At 43.4% G+C, this 23,602-nt stretch overlaps 1 protein-coding gene across 3 annotated transcripts in view; it reads right to left on the bottom strand.

Annotated features, from left to right (window-relative positions):
• Positions 1-23,602, bottom strand: part of fryb (furry homolog b (Drosophila)) — a 55,362-nt gene that overhangs the window by 25,553 nt on the left and 6,207 nt on the right. Inside the window, exons 1-20 of one of the 3 annotated variants that reach the window (XM_061802382.1) lie at positions 16,894-17,089; positions 13,079-13,272; positions 11,647-11,700; positions 11,413-11,552; positions 10,606-10,696; positions 10,393-10,472; positions 9,851-9,931; positions 8,514-8,682; positions 8,352-8,444; positions 7,423-7,521; positions 5,257-5,358; positions 5,054-5,157; positions 4,634-4,742; positions 4,467-4,553; positions 3,451-3,755; positions 3,065-3,172; positions 2,603-2,843; positions 1,446-1,610; positions 1,069-1,155; positions 735-994 (exon numbers count right to left, since the gene is read on the bottom strand). In XM_061802382.1, the coding sequence (XP_061658366.1) occupies positions 735-994; positions 1,069-1,155; positions 1,446-1,610; positions 2,603-2,843; positions 3,065-3,172; positions 3,451-3,755; positions 4,467-4,553; positions 4,634-4,742; positions 5,054-5,157; positions 5,257-5,358; positions 7,423-7,521; positions 8,352-8,444; positions 8,514-8,682; positions 9,851-9,931; positions 10,393-10,472; positions 10,606-10,696; positions 11,413-11,552; positions 11,647-11,700; positions 13,079-13,272; positions 16,894-16,966 (2,642 nt within the window). In that variant the 5' untranslated portion in view covers positions 16,967-17,089. Of the gene's footprint in view, positions 1-734; positions 995-1,068; positions 1,156-1,445; positions 1,611-2,602; positions 2,844-3,064; positions 3,173-3,450; positions 3,756-4,466; positions 4,554-4,633; positions 4,743-5,053; positions 5,158-5,256; positions 5,359-7,422; positions 7,522-8,351; positions 8,445-8,513; positions 8,683-9,850; positions 9,932-10,392; positions 10,473-10,605; positions 10,697-11,412; positions 11,553-11,646; positions 11,701-13,078; positions 13,273-16,893; positions 17,090-23,602 lie in introns of those variants that run through there. The other 2 variants (XM_061802381.1, XM_061802383.1) reach the window with 2 other exon arrangements.

Raw genomic sequence — 23,602 nt, 5'->3', positions numbered from 1 at the left:
AATACAGAATTAGCTTTTTGTGCACTGTATTGTTTGTGCTTTCATCCTGGGTCAGGGTGTGCCAAGGTAAAATTTTAAAATGACACACCATCTGATCCTGCACTTTGTACTTTGACTTCAGACCAGACCTTTCCCACTCGGAAAAGAGAAAATTTCGTCCAGTTTAACCACTTTTTCATCAATTATTCACATACTCCAACTGTTGTTCCATCTTAAAACAGCAGCATTTTTCTTTAACTTTTTCCATTAATACCAAAAGTAAACATAAGCAGCATGTCTAGGTCGTCTTTGCTCTACGTTGCCCAGATTGCGTTGCGAACTAAAGCAGCGGTGGTGGACGCGTTCATTGTAAAACACATTGACGGGCTGCGTACAGTAACATTTGTAATTATGAGTGTATGTCTCTAAGAGTGGGGATGGGAGGGCGGGTGTAGGATAAACTAGGAAAAAGAATAGAGAAAGTTCCGTGTGCTGCCTAAAAGAAACCAGTGGCTTCCTCTTTTGATTTTTTTACAGTAGGGTTAGTGCACAATTGCGCACGAGCAGAGTTTAGAAGGAAAATTGGCCGACGTTTTTTTTTTTTTTTTGGGGCACGCCGTCCCGCGATCGACCAAGACTGCCTCGTGATCAACGACACATTGAGCACCCCTGATATGGATGTATTTTAATATAAACATTTCCTGAAATTCTGAAACACGTCAAGCAGAACCACCAAAGATAGTGTGTGTACATACTTGGGGTCGACAAGTGGCAGCAACAGCTGCACCCGCGTGAAGGCGTAGGGCCAGGCGTACCCCAGGGCCACGGGGCAGTGCTTGGGCAGGTGCTCCTGACGCAGGAAGATATGCAGGCACAGCACCCAGGGGTCCTTCAGGCACTGGGCAAAGATCCACACGTGGCTGGGGCTCTTCACGTCATAGGAGCTGCTCACCAGCCGCGCTGTCCACTCCACCAGCCACTGCAGGTCCACGTGATGGCTCATGGGTAAAGTGGACTGCGAGGGATTAAAGCATTCATAGTGAGCGGCTGCAGGGAGACAATGACTGCGCTGATCCAGATGTTACGAACCGAATCTGAGATTGCCACGTGGACGAAGCTGTCCATCACCGCTGGACTGAGCTGGTCCATGATTTCTATCATAGGTTTGTCGTCATCCTATAGGTGGGGAAACGGAATACGTGATTTTTTTTTCTTCAGACTTTTTCAGACATGTTGAGGACACAAAAGAAGTGGAATCTTTTAGATTAAGTATGAAAGCAGGCAAGAGCCTGTGGAAACCCAGAGCCAAGGAAACAAAGAGACAAGAAGTGTACTTATAGACTTAAAGAAGAAACATAGGCAAGGGAGCAAGTAGCAAAGTAGGCAAGGAGACGGGGGGCAAGTAGTCAACTGACATAAAATCAAGGAGACAATATGAAGCGAGTCAAGTCGTTTATGTTGTGTACCTCTGCGTGTCCAAGCGCGGTGAAGAGGCATCGGATCTCTCTAAGCACGCCCACCGCTAGCTTCCTGGTGCTTATTTGACACGAGCAGAGCAGCAACAAAGCCAGGCCTTCCACGGCGTGGAGAACCGAGCAGTGCGGACTTCGCTCAGACATTCTGGGGCTTGCCTAAGTGACGTGAGGGGACAAATGTACGGAATCAAAAACTGTGAAGCCTGGATTCGTAATTCATCCACTTTATTGTGCCCTGGAGTTGTCCATTTTGCGCTGATATTTGGATGTGCAGAAAGTCCAGGTTTTCCCTATACGCTGCCGTCAATGTATCCTACAATACGTCTTGAAATGTAGTAACAAAATTGAAGGTGAGTAGAAAAGCAATATATTCATCCAAAACAGAGATGGATATGAAATCTTTTGTTTGTTTTCATTTTGTATATATATATTTAAATTACAGAATCCTTAAAAAAATGTCTTTCTTCTGACTCATTCCTTACTATATAGAAACCATACCAAAGAGAGCATATTCTTGCTTTACCTGCATCTTGTGGTATGTTGGTGCCAAACAATGAAGTTGAAGTGAGTTGAGAAGCTTCATTCAGACACGAGTCATATTGGAAGATCTCGACACCAAAGAACTTTTTACACTCCGTGCCAAGACTCTGTGATTATGGATTTGCAGTATATGCCTGTGAGTTTTGCTGTATGTTATGTTTATATGTGTTGCTGCTGCATTTCACCGGAAGAACTACGCTAATTTTCTTTGGCCTATCTGGCATTTCACATTATTTGTTAGCATTAAGCTAGCAGACTTTCATTGGACAAAATTAGCTTGGTTGGAAATGTTGGTGTTTAAATACACAGTTTAATTCTCTTTTGGTTCACGTGTTAATTTTACAGTTAACGTCAACCGGGAGTACCACCTGAAGCAAGCACGCTTTGCCTCTTATTGGTCAAAGTGATTTGTGTTTAAAGCATGTGTGGGGGAAGGTATGAGTAGATTTTTAGTAATTATATGGTTTCTCTATCTCGCAGATATTTGGGTGGGTCTGGAACATGACCTGCTTGGAAAACGAAGTTCGCTGTGTGCAGGGAGTGGCACCAAAAACAGCCAAAGTCTCATTTCATAGCTGCAACAATAAGCAGAAGTCTCCATCACGAACCTCCACGCCTCCTCGCATCTTCCCCTGGAGCTGCAGCGCCAGCCTCCATTGAGTGAGCAGCTGCAACAGGAGCTTTACAGACGCGTCCTGAAGACCCTGCTGGGTGTCTTGGACCTCCCGCAATAGGAAGTGCGTGTAACCGAAAAGCACGTCTTCCCTCCAGTCAGAAAAGTCCAGCAAGAGGCTCTGAAGGGAGTTCTGAGAAATGAGGCGCAGCTCGTCGTCCATGTGCACCGTGAGTCTGAGGAGTGATGACATGGAATAATAGAAAAGAGCAGTTGTCCTCTTGTCACTTTTGGGCTCGTGAGTTGTAGCTAATTTACATGCAATATGAGCGGTTTCATGAGTTCCACTGATGTAAACATGGGGATTTCAGGTACATGTCATTTGTAATTTAGAAAGAAACAAGAGATTCAAAACAATTCTAATATAGACATTAAAACTTCACACACAACAGCTCACCGTGACAGAAGGTCGATGAGCTCGGGTTTGGACATTCCATCAGGGAGGATGCGAGGAATTGCGGCAACACACGTCCGAAATAGGTCAATTTTCGGCTTCCTTTCCCCCCTGACCAAGACCAAAAAAAAAAAAAAAAAAAAAAAACACAACATGAAGGATACTGTTGCAATACAGTCATGGGTTACATGAGACATTCAAGTTTACTATTTTACAAGGTCTTTTAACACACTTCCAATAAAAAATAAAAACAAAACATTTAAACAATGTATTGAGAGAGAGCATAAGCAGCGGATAACAAAAATATTGTAAAAAGGTTATTTAAAAATGTTCGCTATAGAGGCACCACGATGGTGTCTGTACTGTGTGTGTGTAATCGTGGCACATACGTGATCATGTCCTCTGGTTCTTTGTTGAGCATCTGCACACAGGTGAGCATCATGCACCGCCCCACCTCCTTGTCTAAGTGTCTGAGGATGTTGTCCAGGGCCTTCCGCACCTGCGGGTAGTACAAGGACATGCCGATAAGCTTGGCTTCCTCCTCGGTGAGGGTCTTGCTGAGGTAGGTCTTCTTCTTCTTCAGGGAGTTGCCCGAGGGCAGCGTGGCGCCCGTGTTGGGCATGGGAGGCTCTCCGTCCTTTTGCTGCAGGGCGTCGGCGATGACCAGGAAGGCTCGCAGGCCGATGTTCATGCGCTGAGAAGGAGCGGAAGTCAAGACATGAATAAATATGAAACACGTCCAGTATTTCACATGACTTAAGTGCGCTCATGGCTGACAATGAGGTGCTCTAAAGCGACCACATTAGCCCGAAGTTCTAGTCCACGTGCAGGATGTAGAGTTGGACACAAAAAGAGTCAAATTATTAAAAAAAAAAATCCATTCTCTCTCTTGTGCTTTCCTGCGCGTGACGTCGGTGCACTCCCAGCCAACTACGACTCGCTCGAAAGCAGCCACGCCAGCCCAAAGTCCTGGTCCACAAGCCATCTCTAGAGCGCCTGACCAGGAGACTATCCGAAGGGAAGATGTAGTTTCAGAGTGTAGGCAAAGCTAGCTAGCTAGCTAACTGCTGCTTGCCAAATGCATCACTGGTCCTTGTTTTAGCCTCCCACCCAGATAGATCGATCGATCGATCGATAGATAGATAGATCGATAGATCGATAGATCGATAGATAGATAGATAGATAGATAGATAGATAGATAGATAGATAGATAGATAGATAGATAGATAGATAGATAGATAGATAGATAGATCAGGAAAACTGAATTAGTGAAGAACTGTTTAAATCTGAGATCCACACAATTGAGCACTTTAAAACGACCTTGTCATGGCACATACTGTACCTTGCTGTTGAAAAAAAAAAGAGAAACATCTGTCTAATAATAAAAAAATAATAATAATTATACCTCTGGATTGAGGCTGAAGGCTTTGGCAGGCTTCCCCACACTGAGAAGATCAAATATGATCTCTTTCATGGCAAAGTCCAGCCTCTCCTGATCACAAACAGATGTCACAGGTGGTGAAACACAGGCTATGGGCAATACCGATAATAAGCCTCTTATTATCGACACACCTGCGCGATAAACTGGATGATCTTGACGAAAATATTGAGCGGCATGTCTCGGGGAACGACGCTGCGGCTCCCCTTGGGGAACAGAGTGGAGGTGATGGATGTCAGGCGACTGCGGGAGACACGCAAACCAGGAAAAGTGTTAAAAATATGCAAAAGTGCTCAAATTCACACTAAAACCTTTACTTAGACATTTAACTGAAAGAAAAACTGAATTTACAAAATGCAATTATTGTACAAAATACTGTATTCAATCTGTGTAATTAAATGTTGCTTGCCTCATTACTGCAACACGTAAGAGGGAGCACAACTACTACTCTGGCCTCCAATCCTTACATTACGTTATAAAATGCATAATTATGTATGTCAACTGTCCCCTTGAAGTAGGTGTGTGCGTGTGCGGGGGCATACGTGCGTGTTCACCTTTGTGTGGCGGTGTTGCTTTCACACTTGATCCGGATCATGTAAACCCATAGCAGGCGGTACAGCGACTCCAGAGCCACACGAGCCATCTTGGGGTCTTTATTCTGCATTCAGACACAATTCAAAAAAATAACTAAATGATACGATCATGAATGACAAATCCCCATTGTTGTCTTTTTTTTTTTTTTTTTTCTATTTCTGACCTTTAGGTTGGACAGACAGTTGTTGAGGAAAATGTGCCAGCGGCTGAGGAACAACTGCTTCTGGCTGACGCACAGCAGACATGTCACCAAGGGATACAGCGCCTGGTGGACACATACACGTACAAACAAATTAGAATTAACTGATGTTTTTAGCGGGTTCTGCAATTTTCAGTGGATGGCTGCTGATGTGCACTGCTTACGCTAAGAACATGGCTGCAAACAGATAATTTAGTTTTGCAATTACCAATTCAGTCACTATATTTAGCAACACTTTCAGCTGTTCCAGAAGACTATTATATTTTAGGTTCCTTGAGATGATACCGACCCAATTACTGTACATTATTATAAGCTTTCCGAGATGCTGAGAGTTTTCGTTGGGTCGATTTTTCATTGAGATGTTTGTGTCATCATCACTCGTCAGCGTGTTGCATCTCTTTCAACAATAACAATTATGGAGAGATGTCACATGTTCACTGGCAGGCTGCTCAAAGAAAATGAAAGCAAACTGCGGAGTGCTGTTAGGTCACCGGGGAGGCGGTGAGAAGAGGCCGCATACCGCACGTGTCACACCGAGGACTCGTGCTACAGCTCATGTTACTTTGACAACTTAAATAATAAGCATGCAATCGGTTACATGGGTGCCAATGACAGACGGCGTTTCAAGTCAGGCCAGGGAGGTCAAACCGGGGTTAGGGTTTGAAATGAAGGTTTTACGCCAGCGTGAGAACTTCAGGAGTTGGCTTTAAACCTGGATTAGGCTTTTAAATTACAATTCGTGTTTCAAACCAGGTTTCATTGACAAGTGTAAGGGTTTAAAATTAGGATTGGGGTTCCAAAGTAACGTTTCAAACCAAGGTTAAAGTTTTAAAATAGGGGTTCAAGCCAGGATGAGGCTTTAAATGTGTTTTTCAAGTTAGGTTTAGGCTGTCAAAGAAGGGTCACTGTTTCAAATGAGAGTTTCCGGGCTGGGTTATAGTTTCAAGAAAAGGTTTAAAAATAAGGTTATGGTTACAAAGTAGTGTTACAGGCAAGCATTAGTTTTCAAAACTAGTTAATGAAGGTGGATTTAGGGTTTCCAAAACCAGGGCTAAGGATCAAAATTAGCGGTTTGGGATAGGGCGAAGGAATCAAAATTAGGGTTCCAAGATAGATCTAGGCGGCACGGTGGATCAACTGGTAAAGCGTTGGCCTCACAGTTCTGAGGACCTGGGTTCGATCCTAGGGGCAATTTAAAGTGTCCAATTAATGTTGCATGTTTTTGGGATGTGGGAGGAAACCGGAGTACCCGGAGAAAACCCACGCAGGCACGGGGAGAACATGCAAACTACACACGGGCGGGGCCGGGATTGAACCCGGGTCCTCAGAACGGTGAGGCCAGTTCTCTACCGGTTTCCTCTCACATCCCAAAAAACAGGCAACATTAATTGGACACTCTAAATTGCCCCTAGGTGTGATTGTGAGTGCGGCTGTTGCCTGTCTCCATGTGCCCTGCGATTGGCTGGCAACCAGTTCAGGGTGTACCCCGCCCCCCCGCCCGTTGACAGCTGGGATAGGTTCCAGCATTCCCCGCGACCCTCATGAGGATAAGCAGCAAAGAAAATGGTAGGGTTTCATGCAAAAGTTAGGTTTTAAAATCAATATTTCAAGATGGGTTTAGGGTGTCAAGCCGGGGACAGAGTTAAACATTGCAGTTACAAACCAGGATTATATATTGAAACAAGGATTTGCATTTTGAACTTGATTTGCAAAGCGGGGCAAGAGTTTCGAATTTAAATTTGCCGACAGGATTGGGGTTTCCAATGTGGATTTCAAAACAGGGTGATGGTTGAAAATTAGGGTCTCAAGATAGGGGTAGCGTTTTAAAGTAGGGTTTCAATCCAGGATCTGTAGTCGCAATCAGGAAATAGTTGACCTTGTTTTAAGTGATATTTGTTCTCCTGCTACACACACACATGCAAGACACTATTTATACTGCATGTAAATGAGTGCAAAGCAAGCATGTAAATATGTATGTAAACATCTGTGTAAATCTCCATCGTACTGCAGACTAATTTGCCGGTCCTCCTCCTCCGGCTTCCTCCCCGCCAAGGGATAAGCGTCGCCATGTTGCAGTAAGCGACCGCGCAAATTGCTCCTAATGAGGAGGAGGAGGCGTGGGCGTCTCACCAGGGAGTGCTTCTTCCTGGAGGACAGGTCCAGGGTGGTGTCGTACAAGCTCTCTACAAAGTTGCGCAGGCACGGCACGTTCACCTCGTTCTTCACCGTCTGCGGGCCAGCAGATCATCAACACACACAGAGAAGAGTTGGACACAAATTTACCGATAACGCTGTGTTTGCCAACTTTTATTTGAAAATTACCCACAGTGGCACAAAAATTTGTGTACTGAAATAATGATGACATCACATAAAAAAAATTAAAATAAATACATGAACAAATGATCATTTTAATTAATAGATTTAACATTTTCTTGCGTAATTGCTTAACTCCTTTAAGTGAAATTTTTATTCGTTGTGACCAAATGGAACATGAATTATTTTTTTAAAAATTACATCCACATTAACAAGATGAATGACCCCAAAACATCTGCCTGTTTTAAAGTCAAATAATAGCCAGCCACCCATTTTCTGAGTCCCTTATGCACACGAGGGTCGCAGGAATGCTGGGGCGATTTATCGTCTCCAATTAATGCGCTTCTTTTGGGGATATTAGAGGAAACCGGGCCTGGAATTTGAAACCTGGTCCTCAGAACTGTGAGGCCAATGCTCTACCAGCTGCACCACCCTGTTGGAAAGCGTTGGCCTCACAGTTCTGAGGACCTGGGTTCGATCCTGGCCCCGCCTGTGTGGAGTTTGCATGTTCTCCCAGTGCCTGCGTGGGTTTTCTCCGCGCATTCCGATTTCCTCCCAGATTCCGAAAATGCAACATTAATTGGACACTTTAAATTGCCCCAAGGTGTGATTTTGAGTGCGGCTGTTTGTCTCGATGTGCCCTGTGATTGGCTGGCAACAAGTTCAGGATGTACTGTACCCCGTCTCCTGCCCAAGAGATTTATTCGTGGTAAGTAAATAATGCTCACGCTAATGTGGTGACTTACAGCAGCGACGGGTACGAGGATCTCCACAAAGAGTCCGGCAAGTGAGTGTTTAACGTCCTTGTCCTTCAGCTCCAGGAAATACTGTGCACACTCCTAAACGCACAGCACAGTCGTTGAGTTCCACCACGTCGAGGTCCACGTAGACGGAGCTCCCTTTGTTACCTGCATGAACTGGAAAGATGCTTCAAAGTCCTCCACCGGGTACATTTTGATGCGGAAGAACTTGAGGCCCATGATGAGGCTGATGGTGGACTGGAGGACATAGGGGCTCTGCTCCTTTTGACGCAGTTCCTTCAGCTCCGAGATGAACTTCTTCCTAACGGCTGGGAACCTAAATGGAAAGAAACAGGTCCAAAACCCTGTACCGTTACACGCAAGCAAAAAGTGGAAAGGCTAAATCCCAGGTGTCAAACTCAAGGCCCGGGGGCCGGATCTGGCCCACCAATTGGTTTTATGTGGCCCGCGAAGGCAAATCGTGTGTGTCAACTTCCAGGATTTTTATTAAAATTTCAAATTGCCATGTCATGAATGACAACTTTGAGATATTGCAAGCATTTTTGTGTTACCAAACATGCACAATAGTCGAAAAACTAATTTACCTTGATTTCTGTTTCCTTATCAGTGTAAAGATAATGAGGCGATTAAAACTTTTTATCGTTTCACAATCATAACGGCCCTGAGAGGGGAACCGCAACTACAATGTGGCCTGTGGCAAAAATGAGTTTGACACGCCTGATCTAAATCATGAGGGACTTAGGAATTGAGTGGTCTATGCTAGTTACTCTTTGTCACTTCAACACACATTAGGTCAGTCACACACAGGGATTTTCCAAATTTGAAAAAGGTTATTTGTGACATGAAGATTAAAAAAAAAAAAAAATATGGGAGTTAACAGTTTTGGTTGTTGTGTGTGGCGTGTGCAACACCAGAAAACCACGCACACAAAGATTCACTTCCATCATCGGTCTCAAATGCTCTTACGTCTTTCCTGACTTCCTACATTTCTGCATTCCTTCCTTCGACTGTAGTACTGCTTTAGAATTCATTTCTTTGTTCTAATTTTAACTGATTACGTCCCATTACTTCCCCTCTTTAAAAACAAACAAAATTAAAAGTGTATACTTAATTTTGACTGACCCTGTATATACACGCAGAATTCCTGCATTCTGTATTTTGATGCTACGAGCGGATGTTGGGAATTCTTCAGCCCATACTTGAAGTTTGGGATGTTTGTGATGGACAACGTGGGGTGATGGGTATCAACATGGTGCCGCCAGGCTATATTTAGAAAGGTATGCGGAGGATGGGTGGAGGAGGTGGGTGTGGGTGCGAGGGGGTGTTGAAAAGGGAAAGTGCATATGTTTGTGCATTTGTGTATGTGTGCGCTCGATTGCACAGTTAGGAGTGAAGCAGTCGTGTGATAAAAAACACAAACATGGCAGTGCGTGTTCTTCATAAATAATACAGAGCAAAATACATCAAAGCGAATGCGCAAGTACCTCGATTGAGCCACCACTCCCACCACTTCTGCGTAGAGGTCTGCCACGATGTGCATGTTTCCGGTGTTAGGTCCGAGATACCTGAGACACATTTTGGATGAGCGTGACAACCTCCTCTTCTACTTGAACTATACCCGAGTATCCTTCCCATTTATTTATTTTTTTACTCTCGACGAATATCCATGTACACTTCAAGCAATACAGACATAAATCATACAAATATCCAACATTACATCATGTTTCACTTGGCCTGGTCTGACTCTTTCTTGACTCAAGTGATGGAAAATGTTATTTCAATAACTTTAATGTAGTGCAGTTGTGTTCAAATTAGGGTTTGAGGCCAGTGTTAGGCCTTCAGGTTAGAGTTTTAAGACAAGGACTGGCATTTTATGTGAAGTGGTTTCATCATCATATTAATCTAGACAGCTCTTATGTAATAGATTTACATCATATTTACTGTTATCAAGAACCAAAAAAAAGAAGGAATTTTATTACCCTGTGAACAGGCGGTGAAAATGCATCCGAAGTGGTGCTTCCCTTACCCTTCTTTATATTTGAAGTGCTTGAAGGCCAAGTTAATAACTTCTTGGATGAGTCCATCCAGCAGTGGATGCAGGGGGATCTGAACAAGAGGGGGGAAATAAACAGGAGGGGGGGGGGATTAACCTGAAAGCATCATTAAGTGAGGTGTGACACGCGCGCACACACACACACACACACACACCACACACACACACACACACACACACACTCACCTGCTTCAAAACTTCAATGAGTACCAGAGAGAAGATAAAATCTATGGCCAAATCCCTCCGCTCCAACAAGTAGTCCTTCTGCTGCTCATCACTGATATACACAACACACAAACACACTCATGCATAGAATGATTTGCATTTTTACATTATTAAGATTCCCAGAATATTTCTTGGATTCAATCATTTCTAAAATGTTTTTTTCCTATGTTTATAATTCTGGTCAATTTATTAATTTTTTTATAAATAATGAACAGTGTATATGAATAAACTAATATTCAAAGAACAATTTGGCATATCTTGTATATTTAACAATTTGGAATCATGTATGAAGAAGTACTTTCCCCTCTAAAATTGATTCATTTACAGAATATGTATTCATTCTATTTTTTAACATAAATGTATCATATTAAATATTTATTTGTAACAGTAAAGATTAAATATTGATCTAAAAATGCACTGTGTTCTTGAAGAGTGACGTGAAAGTGACTTTATACATTGCTGAAGCACATCTGCTTAATAGTTCTGAGGTTGAGGCTTCCCGCCGAGAATAATGTTTTCAAAATGTATTTATTGACAGGTGATGATTTTGGATGGGCACTTACACTCATTTGGATGACACCCTCCCCCAGATGGATGACATCCACATCTGCCCAATTTTATAAATCAAAAGTTGGCCCTTGAGTAGAACATTTTGCCCACACCTGACGTGGGGAACCTATGAGTTGCAACTTTTGGGATTTTAAAATGGACAGGAGACAAAAAGACGAGTTTTGAAAACGTCCACGCGAGCCAGTCGGTTTTCCTCACTTTTTCGACTTGGTGTTAGCCCGTGGCCGATACTCATGGGACTCGTCCTCCAAGCCGTTCTGACGCTTGTACCAATCGAAGAGTGTTCTGAGAATGGAAGGCAGGCAGTACTCTGCCAGCGAGCTCATGCTGCTGATCAGCTGCAAACAAAAAGCGGGGAGGAGAGAGTGTCATGTGATTGAGAGGTTCCAAGTTGTTATCAATGATAAATTTCATCGTGGCCATGTCCAAAACCTGGTCAAACTGTAGATCCTCTCCTCTCTGCAGAGACTTGTTGAGCGGCTTCTCCTACAAAATCACCACACAAGAAATCAGAGTTGCGTGCAAAGAATGTAAAAAAAGATTTTTACTTGCAGAGGTATTGTAATATTTTATATTGTAATGAAATATTAAATAAAAGCCCCTGGGCTCTATTTAGGATGATTGAAATTAGGGCTGCAATGATTATTTCATTAACTAGAAAAATAAATAAATCGCAGTGATCATTTTTCCACATAGACTAATGATATCGCAGTTGCAGGGCACACACACTACTGTGTGTAGAAATAAGGCAGTAAGGGAATTTGGGGAGATTTTGGCATATTTTTTCCTTTGTAGGTGAAAAATTTCAGTAAAAATGTCACTGTCGCGAGCCGGTCAAGCCAACTATTTGTCTTTTCGCCTCAGATCACGCAGCCTGTGTTGCTAAGCTAGGTCGAGGAGTCCCAAGTCGCCGGTCCTTAGGGACATAGCGCTCCAAGGGTTTCCGATTGATCGCAACTACTGACCCCGATTCACTGTGCACAGTCATTTGAGCAAGCGCTGGCAATCATATTCTGATTTGCTATGAATATTATTTTTTCCGTTCTATTTATTCGCAACTGTCGCTAGGTAATGCACCCATGTACAGTACACTCATTTCTCGTCAGTCCTATCCAAATGCAATCCAAAGAATTTCTTAAATTTCCTTGGTAAAAATCATAAACATTGGCAACTTTTATTTATGCAGACCAACTTCATTCAATAACACAACTATTTTCACCTGCAGTGAGTTTGCGGGGTGAACTTTAACAATTTCTGCTAAAACTTGAAAGCTTTACTTTAAAATATCATCCTTTAGAACACGAGTGTCAAACTCAAGGCCTGGGAGCCAGATCCGGCCCGCCGCGTGCTTTTATGTGGCCCGCAAAGGCAAATCCCGTGTATCAAATTCCATGAGTTTTGTTCAAATCTGTACCAAGATTTCAAATCGCCATATCACAAATGATAACCCAGAGATATTGCAAGCATTTTCTGTTACCAAGCAAAAATAGTAAAAGAAAAAAAAAAAAAAACATTACCCTTGATTTTGGATTCTAAAACCAGTTCATACATTTCATGTGTCAATATGATGAGGTAAAGATTTCAGTCATAATGGCCCTCTGAGTGAAAAAATTGAGTTTGACACCCCTGTAATCTGAATTTGTGCGTCAATCTATTCCATTTGAAAATAAGAACGAGTTCAGGTAATATGCTCTGTCAAGTGTAATCTGAAATACGCTCACCCCAATATGACCCTGGCAAAGATGGACACCCGACAATTGGATAAAGATGCAGCTTGGTCTGCGTTTACATTAAAGAACATTTGATCCTCACTTCCTGTCGTTAAAAAGCCACCCTGTTTCTGCACACACACGGGACGGCTCACCAGCGGCTCCGCCATGATGATACGGATCTTGCGCTCAGACATCAGCGTGAAGTTGGCAAAGAGGCTCTTGAGGACAAACTCGCCCGGCTTGCTCTCCGGGTCCACGTTGACGGGCGCCATGATGACCGGACCTTTCCTCTCTCCCAGACTTCCCGTGACAGGCGGGACGGGCGGCTTCAGTCCCACCGGAGAGGCTGGGGGAAAGGGAGATGTCAGGACACATTGTGAGCGTGGGTTTAACATGTTGTGTCCTTTAAAAAAAAACACACACGAAAACTCGCAGGATATGTCTGGAAGACAAAAAGAAAATGAAAATTTTGGAGTGACGTATTCAAAGTCTGAACTTGAATCCGACTGAAATGCTGTGGCATGACCTTTAAAAGTTTGTTCACGCTCAAAAAAGATCCAACGTTGCTGAAATAAAACAAAGAAGGGGGAAAATCTGTAGTTTGAATAAGGACAGAAATGACACTAGTATGATCCAAGGTTGAGCATTTAGCATTGCGCAAAATTAGGGATGCATGTTGACTACTTGGACATGTTTTCCCGCACAAAGTAGTTCCTCAACGAGTTAGCAAATCTGACACTTGTAAAGGTGAGAGAACATTAATGACTAAACAAGTCACCCCCCCCAGGCAAGCCCCCTGTTTTCATGAAACACGATCCCTCACGCCACCACAACAAGAACATGCGCTTACATGATTCCCCCCCACCCCGAGGGCTTACCAAGACCCTTGATGAAGCTAATGACACTCGCTCTGCTCCACCTAGCTGGCACTTCCATGGTGCAGGTGGTCAGACAGTCCAAGAAAGAAAACTGGAGAAAAAGTGGATGGGATGGAGTACAACTGAGACAGGTGGAGCCTACAGCCTATAGACCCCGGTCTTCATGCTGGACCAAACGAAGAAGATCCTGGCCGGTGAAAAGCCAATCTGAAATAACGTTTTTATCCATCTTCTCCGGCATGGTTAACCAAAGCTAAAAGTGAGAAGCTTCATCATCTCACAGGGAAGGTAACGTAAATCCAGAGTGTCCCGTGACAGCACATTTAATCCCCAAACTGAGGCGAAGATTAGCTCATCTTGGATGGAAGTATTCCCGTCGACCACATGGAATGGTTAAACGATCTCCTTGCTGAACACACCAGGCCAGATCAGAGGTGGTGTAGCGCCCAAGTGGCACGTGGACTGGCAGACCAGTCACCCAGTTTCCACATTAGCACCAACCCACCGTCGCCACCTTGGAATCCGACGTTGACACTCGGAAAGCTGTCTGGAAACGCATTGTTGGGACTCTTCGAAGTGTCCCAAAGTCACGTTCCAAGGCCCCTTGCGGAGATTGACCAGAAGAATTTCAACACTTCCCGAAGAGAAGCACTAGGAAGGAGGGGGCGGGGTGCTATATTTAGAGCACCACTCCCACCGACACGCCCCCTTTACCCCACATTACTTATACACAAGTGCACACATGCAAATATAGATCTGCAAAACTAAGTCACATGGGCACACTGCAAAGAAAACAACTCCAATAATCAAATGTGGCAGATGAAAGTATTTTGTAACAAGCGAATTGCAAAAATACAACTTTATTTCCATAATGGGCTTTTTTTTTTTTTAAGAAAAAAGACTATATCCTTGATAAAAGAACAATTTTGAAAATGAAGACGTTATTCACACACGGATATCAAAATTTTCCCCGACCCTTGGGTTTTGTGACCTCAGTTTGAGAACCAGTGCTTTGAACCACTCTGTGTTGTAGATAAGAATACTTGGACATATTCACAACAACTCAGACATCATCCTGCATCTCTTCTGTTTATTTGCGTTAGCCTGTGGCGAGTCTACGCTGTTGACCAATAGGAACGACCGACGGGCTCACTCTGCTAGTTCCTGCTAAGCAATGACACGCTTAGATCACACCAGGAAGAGGAAAGAGGAAATAAAGGAGGCGAGTTGAGCGGGGTAAACCACGGACGATGATGGTGAGGTATCTTGCACGTCACGCTGATGCGATGGATCACAACTTCCAGGGCTTGTGAGCTAATGTGGCCTTCCGCTCTCTCAAATGCAAATGTAAGTTACGTTCATGTTGGTGGCTCACGGTGTGGAGAGATATCAAATACGGTGACAAACACCACAGAGCTACCGGAGCTTCTTCCCATAAGAAAAGACTATCTATTTCCAGTTGTGACGGCATCCAGACTTCAGACAAGACACGGAAACATCTGGATCGATCCCGGCGCACAGCGTGAGTCACCCTCCTCAGTTGGCGAGTGTGCGCAATGACGTGATTGTTATTTCGGTGCGGCAGGCGTCAAACTGTCAGCTGCTTAGGCAGCGAGTGGGCTCGACATGTCACTTGATCTTCCCGCTGCTCTGTCTGTTTGACCTTATAGCTGAGTGGAGTCCTGAAAGACACCTTGGCAGTGGTGATGTTTGGAATGGGACTCAGGAACTGTCATGTTCTTGGTGTATTTTCCAACTCAAGGGTAAGTTTAGAAATTTTCCCAATTTTTTCACCTTTTTTGGGGTGGCACTTTGGATGACGCTGCCTCACAGTTCTGAGGACTAACCCTCCCCTGAACTCCCTTGTATGGAGTTTGGATGTTCTCTCCATAACTGCATGGGTTTCCGCTGGGTACGCCAGTTTACTCCCAGATTCCAAAAATATGCATGGTAGGTAAATTGAAAACTCTAAACTGTCTGTATGTCGTGGCCCTGCCGGTCCCCGACGTGGCACGCACTGCGCCTAGTTCCACGTAATCACGGCTGATACAAATAGGACCCCATGTACGGTCTGGCCTTTGCCAGATCGTTGCCTCATGCCCCGTTCCTGCACTCTCCTGATTCCGTTCATGCTCTCCCGTGTACCGACCCCTGCCTGCCTACCGACCTGCCTCTCACGCCTGACGACTTTGTTACCGCTGCTTCCGTGGACTGCCTGTTTGATCCCCGACACTGGACTGAATAGAAACGTTTCCTGAACCGCCTCTACGTCTCCTGAGTTGTGCATTTGGGTCCAACCTGTGTTCTAGTCGTGACACTGTAGGTGTTAATGTGAGTGGAAATAGCTGTTTTTATGTGCCCCGCGTTCAGCTGGCAACCAGCTCAGGGTGTATGCCGCCTCTAGCCCAAAGTCAACCGGGATAGGCTGCAGTATGCCCGAAACCCTAGTGCAGTTTTGGCAGATGCCTATTGTGAGTCAAACTCTCCATATGTATCCAGGCTTGGGACTGACACAACTGGAAACGAGCGTCTTTCTTTTAGGTAAGCTTACGGGCATCTAGTATTCCCAGTTGGTCTCGGATCAAAGTACTAACCGGGTCTGACCCTGTTTGGCCTCCAAGATCAGACGAAATCAGGTTTTCCAAGAGTATTATGGACACCTCGATGATGCAAATAGTCTACTTAGTCAAAAATCACAATAGCCAACAGACTAAAGACACACCGGAATAGGACAACATAAACCCATGTTTCTGCTAGAGCCAACCCAATAAGCACATGTATAAAATAAATTGAAAAAGAAAAAAAAAAAAAAAGAAAGCATAGTTGCAGATTGTTTTTTTTTTAACTTTTTTAATCTTTATCTTTCATCTCATTGATTTTTGGCCCACTGAGATGCAAATAACTTGCTGTGTCATGAACATAGTAAAGTGCTGAGGTGTATCCGCTGTATCCTCAGCTCACCCTTCATCCACTGTCAGTGCATTACGTAAAGCGGCTAAATGCTGTGACACGGTCCTGTCAAGACTGCCATCTGAAAATCCACGCGTTTTTTTTTTTTGAGCAGTCATAGCTGGCCGGGTGTTACTCACTGGCTCCGAAGGACTTGAGCAGAGACCTGAGACTGATGTCGAAGAAGCCCGAGTCCTGCTGGCCGGTCGCCATGGCTGCAGGGGGCTATGTCGCCACGGTGACAGGTAGCGGAGGACGGGATGAGGCGTTGCGGATGGAAAGTGCCGGAAGAGAGGGATGCGTACGCTCGGTGTTGCTATCTCGCCGGCTAAACAACACCCATCCCCTCTCTGTTTTGCTCTCCCAGGACAGCGATACACAGATGTCGTCGGGAGATGAGAGCAGCCAATCCTCTTACAGGCCAGTTGGAGGGAGGGAGGGAGGGATGGAAGGAAGGGGATGAAGGGCCGGAGACTGGATCTTGTAATTTAACCTGCCGCACTATTTTGCCATTTACCGTAGTCTTATTTTTAATGAGAGTTGGCTGCACGATTTATCGATTTCATTGTGTAATTAAAGTCTATTCGTCTGGGTGATTTCCCCCCCCCGATAGATTTTATGTAAGCAACTTCCGCAGTTCAAAGCTTGTCCCCACTGATGTGCACTGCTTGCACTAACTACACGGCTCCAGTAAATTTGTGGACAGTAACAAGTGAGTTCAGAATCGAAATAGACTCCTTACCCCTTGTACTATTTCAAGATAAATAGTTGTCCAATACTGAAAACTCCAATTTGATTATTTGAAAACTATCTATTGCCGTTTCTGTATGATTTTTGCTGTTGAGTGTGTTTTGTCTCCTGCTTCTGCCGCCGAAAAAGTATTTCTTTTTAGGTTAAAATGGCTTACTTTAACCAGGATTCCTCGCTGTTCTGTGGCCAAATATATAACCTGGGTTGATTTTAAGCAACCACCTCTTTTCTAGCTAGCTAGCTGTTTGGCTAGCTAACTGGCTCGTTCTTGTTTTCCGCCCCGGTCGTGGTCCCTCTCCGGGGATGGCTCCTTTACTGCGTCAGTCGTGGCACTGAACAACTGTACAGTTCCTCAGACTCGGCTATCTATCATATGCGTCCTTCCTTCTGCGGAGTTCATCGTCTCAGTGAGGTCCAGGGCCGTTAGCATCCATGATCAACTGCAAGAACAAACTACAACTGTGCAACGTCCACAGTATCTATGTAGACCTGGCCTCATCCTTAGATATGGACCAGCTAACCCATGCAGTTTGACAGCTTATTTTATGATGTCAAACATTTAAAATGTTAATTTATTAAGGATTGTGACTTGCATGTTTTGACTAACAAAAAAAACAATTTTAAAAACAGGCAAGATTTAATAACTATTAGTTTTTCCTACAAACAAAAGATGGACATTTATTTAAGTTGGATTTTTGTGGAAAAAAAATAAATATTTTTTTAACTCAAGGCCACATTAACCACCCCTATTTTTAAGACGGACATCTCTCTAAGCACACAGGAAATGCACATTTTCCAACTTATTTGTCAGACCCTTGTTAACCAATTTCCATTACTACCGAGTGTAGTAATGTTGAGAGAATGCAGAAACTAAATTGCTCAACCACGCCAATTCTTTTTCTTGACGTGTCTTTGACATTTACTGCACTTTACGATCCCCTTTGTTTTAAAATGCAACATTAATTAAGATGAGCGTGAGGAAAAACCACTGTTGATAGGATATTAGCGAATTGACAGTCTGCTGATGATGACAAAATACATTTACAGCACACACGTTATCCACGTCCGTCCAGGCCAGCGGCGTGAAGCACACAACAGGCCGTTAACTGATGACCTCCTGGTGTGGTATGTGATTGTTGGAATGCTTAACATGACATTGCATGAAAACATACGAGCCTCATCAGGCATGCGTGTTGCACATACCGGCTCACCTCTTTGTTGCAGCAATATGGAAACTCGCTGACGTTAATGAACTTTATGTCTACCGGCTGTAATTTATTTCTTCTAATCAGACCTGACAAACCTCTTCTCCATTCTGTTACGGCCTCGCTACCAAGGTACTTGACGACTCACTTAGAAGAAGATCAAGAAGACGAAGACGGCAGTGACAGCATGTGAAATTGAGAAGCCCTGACAAAAACATCAACTGAGAAACGTAGCTGTCCTTTTTAACTGAGTAGACGAGTGACTGGACAGAAAGCGCTGACACAAATTGAAATGAAATCATTTATCTTTGCCCGACTAACATCGTGAGGTAAAACCCTCATTTTGTTTCACATTTGTGGACAACTCAATCATTTCAACAATGTCTTCACCACATAATTAAGTTAAAGTTAGTTGTGTGCTTGTGTCCGATGCCACATATTAAAACATTTTATTATTATTATCGTTTTTCAGATCAGCTCGTAAACTGCTCAAGTCACAGACATGCAGAAGAAAAAGTTCCTGAAACCCGGCGCCTGGTCGCACGGAGTGACTACTGATTGGCTAACATTCAATAACCTTCATATAATGAGCACATTTTCATATGTGCCCCCCCCCCCCCCCCCATTAAAATTCCGTCTCTTGTGGTTACTCCCTGACTTTTGGTTGACATTTGCCTGCGTCCATTGGAATATTCAATCTTTAAAGGGCACTACTATGTTTTCACCTACCTACGATGATTCGTGTTCGGTTTCTGGACCTGGACTGGAACTTTGAAAATCTCCCGATAAAGTCGATGGGATCATACATGTGCAAAGGCAGTGGCAAAGAAGCAATGCGGTCCATGACAATCCCGTCCAGGCCTTGACTTGAATCGACTAGGTCTTGGTCCTGATCCAGGCTTTGGCTTTGGCTTCTCATGAAGAGGCTGTCACCGTTGTCTGATATTCCACTTTCAGTCACGAGACTGGCAATGCTTCCAAAATCTTCCATGGACATCATTGTTGGGTGAGTGCTTTTCTCAGTAGTTTCTCATTAAAAATTCAGATTTGCCATCCGAAAAAAGACAACGCATGTTGTCTTGACAGCGAATAATGAAAAACTTTTACAAATACAGGTAACACAAAGTGATGGTGTTGACCGTGTGTATGAAATCTTCCATCTCCTTGTACATCCAGTGTTTATTCAGTCCTGAATAAGTTCTGTCCAACAGTGACCTGAGTAGCCCAAGAGATTCCAACTTTTCCTCTCAAAACGTTTTCGTCCAAGGCGTTCTTTGTTTTCCAAGATCTTCTTTCTTTTCAAAGCTCAGCGGACGTGCCAAGCACGGTCTTTGTTGTCTCTGTCTCGAGCCTCTGGCTCTCTGAGGCACAACTGCACTTTCTCAACTCTCAGGTGGTGAACGAGGGAGGGATCCAATTCTCAGTGCTTGCTGCGATTGGGTAGTTGAAGATGTTTGGGTGGATCTCCTGGCCCTTTCTTCTTCCACTTGCTGTATTTTCTTCTTCCCTCTTGGGGGGATTTTCCAACACTCCTTCAGATCATACGTGAAGAACTACTCCCAACACCTGTTCCCTTCTTCTTCCTTGCTCATCTCGCAGCAGTGTAGTATGATAGAATGCCATGCATGCACCAGCTTGATCCAGACGGCCGACACATGCGGCATGTGGGTGTGCGTTAGCGTTTGAGTTCCTTCAGCTCACTGGTCGAGGCTGTTTGGCCAGTTACAGTAACCTCAACGTGTTAATGGTGTTGAGTTACTGGGAGCCGACACACCCCTCAACAGGCGGGTGGGGCTAAGCCAAAGACAAACAGGAAAAGCCCTCAATCCTGGGAGAGACGTGAAAGTTTGACTGTTAAACTTGACGAGCATTTGAAAAGATAATGCATAGGGTTTCTAGTAAAGAGAATTGCTCTCATAGCATTTGTCTCACTAGTTCACTAGTTCATCCTGATAATAGTAACCCAGGTATTTGATCAATGTGCTGCTTCCTACTTGTCACAAAATCAGTTATAAATGGCCCTCTGTCCTAAAAATAAGGAACGCCACTCATCCCTTCAGCACTTCCCAATTTAGCACAAAACAAGCAAAGACACAAGTTTGCAGAACAACTTTTTTCGTAAGACCTGGAACAAAAAGTATCTTGTTCTTTTGCTGTGTAGAAAACCTTATCCCCTGGGGGGTCTTTTCGCTGTTGATGCCACCACTGTCATGACATCACCCCGGTGAGTGTCACACCCAAGAGGCCCAATGTGGGAAAACAAGCCCCTTCTTGTTTCAGGAGAATGAAACAGAAAACAACCACACACACACACACACACACACACACACACACACACACCACACACACACACACACACACACACACACACACACACACACACACACACACACACACACATTTGTGTAAATGTGAATATTGATGGCTAAAAATATGATTAACTTTGTAATTATTCTCAGAAAGTGAAAATAGAACAAAATATGTCTTTAAGGTCCTAACTTTAATGGGATTAGAATGAAAAGCATTTAATCATCCATCCAACCATGATCTGAGCCACTTATAAGTGTCACAAGAATGCTCGTGCCTATCCTAGCTATCTTCGGGCAGGAGGCGGTGTACACTCTGAACTGGTTGCCAGATAATCGCAGGGCACATAGAGACAAACAACCATTCACACTCACAATCACGCATAAGGGCAATTAAGAATTTTCAATTAATGTATGTTTTTTGTAATGTGGGAGAAAAACAGAGTTCCCAGAGAAAACCCATTCAGGCACAGGGAGAACATGCAAACTTTACACAGGCAGGCGTGGGATTTGAACCCCAGTCCTCAGAACTGTGAGGCAGATGCTCTAACCAGTCGACCACAGCCCCCCCATTATTTAATCAATTACCTCTAATCAACAAAAAATGATGGTTACTATCTTTAAAAGATAAATGATAAATACTGTATATGCTTGGTTTACCCACTTAAGTCACTACAATTCTAAAATGTAAAGCTGATTGGAGAAAACATTTTTTAAATTTATTGTGTAAATATTTGATTCTGAATGAACCATTTATTTTCACTTTGGTTCGGCATCCAACTAGACGTTCTAGGCTGAAGCCTTGGGTTTGGCTGGAAATGGAAATGAAACAAAAGGTGCGTTGACACGAGGTGGAGACGCTGCAAACTCACTATTATTATTATTATTATTTTTGTACTTGCGTACACCAACTGAGAGTTGCGCATCATCAATTAAATACTCGCCCACGTAAGCAATCGTACTACGTAATCAGCTGATGGCCACAGCGGCTGTTTGTCAGGCTGCCTTTTATTATTGGGTGACACTCAAGTCTTGTGACGAGTCGTTCAACTTGCTTAACTTGACCTGATTAGTCAGTGTGTCAACTAGACCTGTGGTAATCCGGTGAATTCTTCCTGATCTTCTCGTCGTAGGGCTTGGGGGATGTGGCCTTAAAAGGAAGTCTTGATTTAAAAAAAAACATGATTTTAGCTTTCTTATTGTCTTCTCATCTGCATCATGAACATCAAGAACACCCCAAAAACCTCAAAACAGACAGTATAAATGGCCGCCGTGTCAATGTGATTGACTCCGTCATTGCCTTCCATCGGGCTCTTTCTTGCCATACGGAAAAATATGTAAAAAGTCCAATGAATAAATAGTTGGCAGAGGGTCAGAAAAGTCACTAAGAAGTCTTGATTGATTTCACGCGGGTAGACATCACAAGAGAAAGGAGGGACGTGTGCCATCGCCACGATAACAGTTGCTCCATCAGCAGTTGCATTTTTTTTTTTAACCACAACTGTCGTTTCATTTAGCTGATGTAATGCTCAAAACGAAGCTGAGCCATGAAGTTAGGCCATTCTGTGAACAGTCTTGCTCAACAGGTTTCTGATTAGTCATTAACAAAAGACTGCTTGTGTCCTCCCCCGTGTGGGAGACAGGTGTTAACTGTTTTTTTTTTTTTTTTTGCCTCTCGGTTTGTTAACGGTGTCGCATAAGGTGAAGAAAGCTAACAAAGCTAACTTGACACTGTGGGACAAGAAATCAACTGGAAGTGCTGAGACTTTTTAATGGCCACACGCAAACTTTCTCATGTGTGTTTGTTTGTATTAGCGCTGGCCTGATTAATGGATTTTGGCTTCTCACGATCATAGAAACATGATTCCTGAAGAAGAAACGATCGCGCCAATCAATATGGTGCGTTTTCAAATTCCTGCGCTGTGAGAGAACCCTGAAGGGATCTCCCTTTTTCTTGCAGCAGGTCTATGATGCGTGTGCGTTTTTTTTAAAAAAAGAGGTCTATTAATAAACTGGTACTTTCTTCTTCTACTCATTTTATCTTTCGTTACAAGAATCACTATAAATCCGACACAGCAGGAACGACAAATATTTATTTGAATATCCTTTTTTTTTATTCCCCATGTATATTCTTTTACCTGTTACTAATTTATTTTCTGGCTGTTCTTTTATAATTTTATTCAAATGTGAATTTGGTAGTTGAATAAATACTGAATAATCATCTTTATCCATTGTGTTTTTCAATATCAATCAAAAAGACAGTGATAATTTTTTTCCTTAACCCCCCAGTCCGAGATGAGTTATTTTTTGTTTTGCACTTTGTGTCGTTATACTGTAAATGTGCAACATGAGCCTGTGTTTTTTGACTTAAACATAATAAAACAGTCTCTTATGCCATTCATTCCAATTACCAATCTGATACGATTCACCAAAATAACAATGCAAAACATGAAATTATGACACCACACAATTTTCTGATACGATGTGACACGTCTACATTATCATGTGACACACTCCAACTATGATTCCAGTTGCTCTGATTTTAATATTGCGATTCAATACAATGTGAAATGATTCACTCCAATTAC

Source organism: Syngnathoides biaculeatus, chromosome 18 (assembly GCF_019802595.1).
Source record: "Syngnathoides biaculeatus isolate LvHL_M chromosome 18, ASM1980259v1, whole genome shotgun sequence".
In the NCBI taxonomy this organism is placed as follows: domain Eukaryota; kingdom Metazoa; phylum Chordata; class Actinopteri; order Syngnathiformes; family Syngnathidae; genus Syngnathoides; species Syngnathoides biaculeatus.
This window is presented reverse-complemented; position numbering and strand designations above follow the sequence as displayed.